The sequence below is a fragment of the Loa loa genome (assembly GCF_000183805.2).
Source record: "Loa loa unplaced genomic scaffold supercont3.5509, whole genome shotgun sequence".
Classification (NCBI taxonomy): Eukaryota; Metazoa; Nematoda; class Chromadorea; order Rhabditida; family Onchocercidae; genus Loa; species Loa loa.
This window is the reverse complement of record NW_018113681.1, coordinates 1-552: the sequence shown is the minus strand read 5'-3', so window position 1 is coordinate 552 and position 552 is coordinate 1. Positions and strand designations below refer to the sequence as shown.

The window sequence follows — 552 nt, the reverse complement described above, 5'->3', positions numbered from 1 at the left end:
AAGCAAACAAACAAACAAGCAAACAAACAAAGAAACAGACAAACAAGCAAATAAACAAGCAAAGAAACAAACAAACAAAGGAACAGATGAACAAACAAGCAAACAAGCAAAGAAGCAAGCAAACAAACAAACAAGCAAACAAACGAACGAACGAAAAAAACAATAAACAGAAACAAACAGACAGACAAGCAAACAAACAAAGGTAACAAATAAACAAACAAGCAAACAAACGAACGAACAAAAAAAAGCAAATGGACAAAAACAAACAGGCAAACAAACAAACAGACAAACAAACAAATAGACAAGCAAAGAAGCAAGCAAACAAACAAACAAGCAAACAAACAAAGAAACAGACAAACAAGCAAATAAACAAGCAAAGAAACAAACAAACAAAGGAACAGATGAACAAACAAGCAAACAAGCAAAGAAGCAAGCAAACAAACAAACAAGCAAACAAACGAACGAACGAAAAAAACAATAAACAGAAACAAACAGACAGACAAGCAAACAAACAAAGGAACAAATAAACAAACAAGCAAACAAACGAACGAA

The 552-nt window shown here is 32.4% G+C and overlaps 1 protein-coding gene across 1 annotated transcript; it reads left to right on the top strand.

Moving 5' to 3' along the window:
• Positions 1 to 251: 251 nt before the first annotated feature.
• LOAG_16294 (hypothetical protein) lies at positions 252 to 527 on the top strand (the record flags this gene model as incomplete). Its single annotated transcript, XM_003151783.1, has 1 exon — positions 252 to 527. One exon carries the CDS (start codon positions 252 to 254, stop codon positions 525 to 527), a length of 276 nt encoding a protein of 91 aa, XP_003151831.1.
• Positions 528 to 552: the final 25 nt, after the last annotated feature.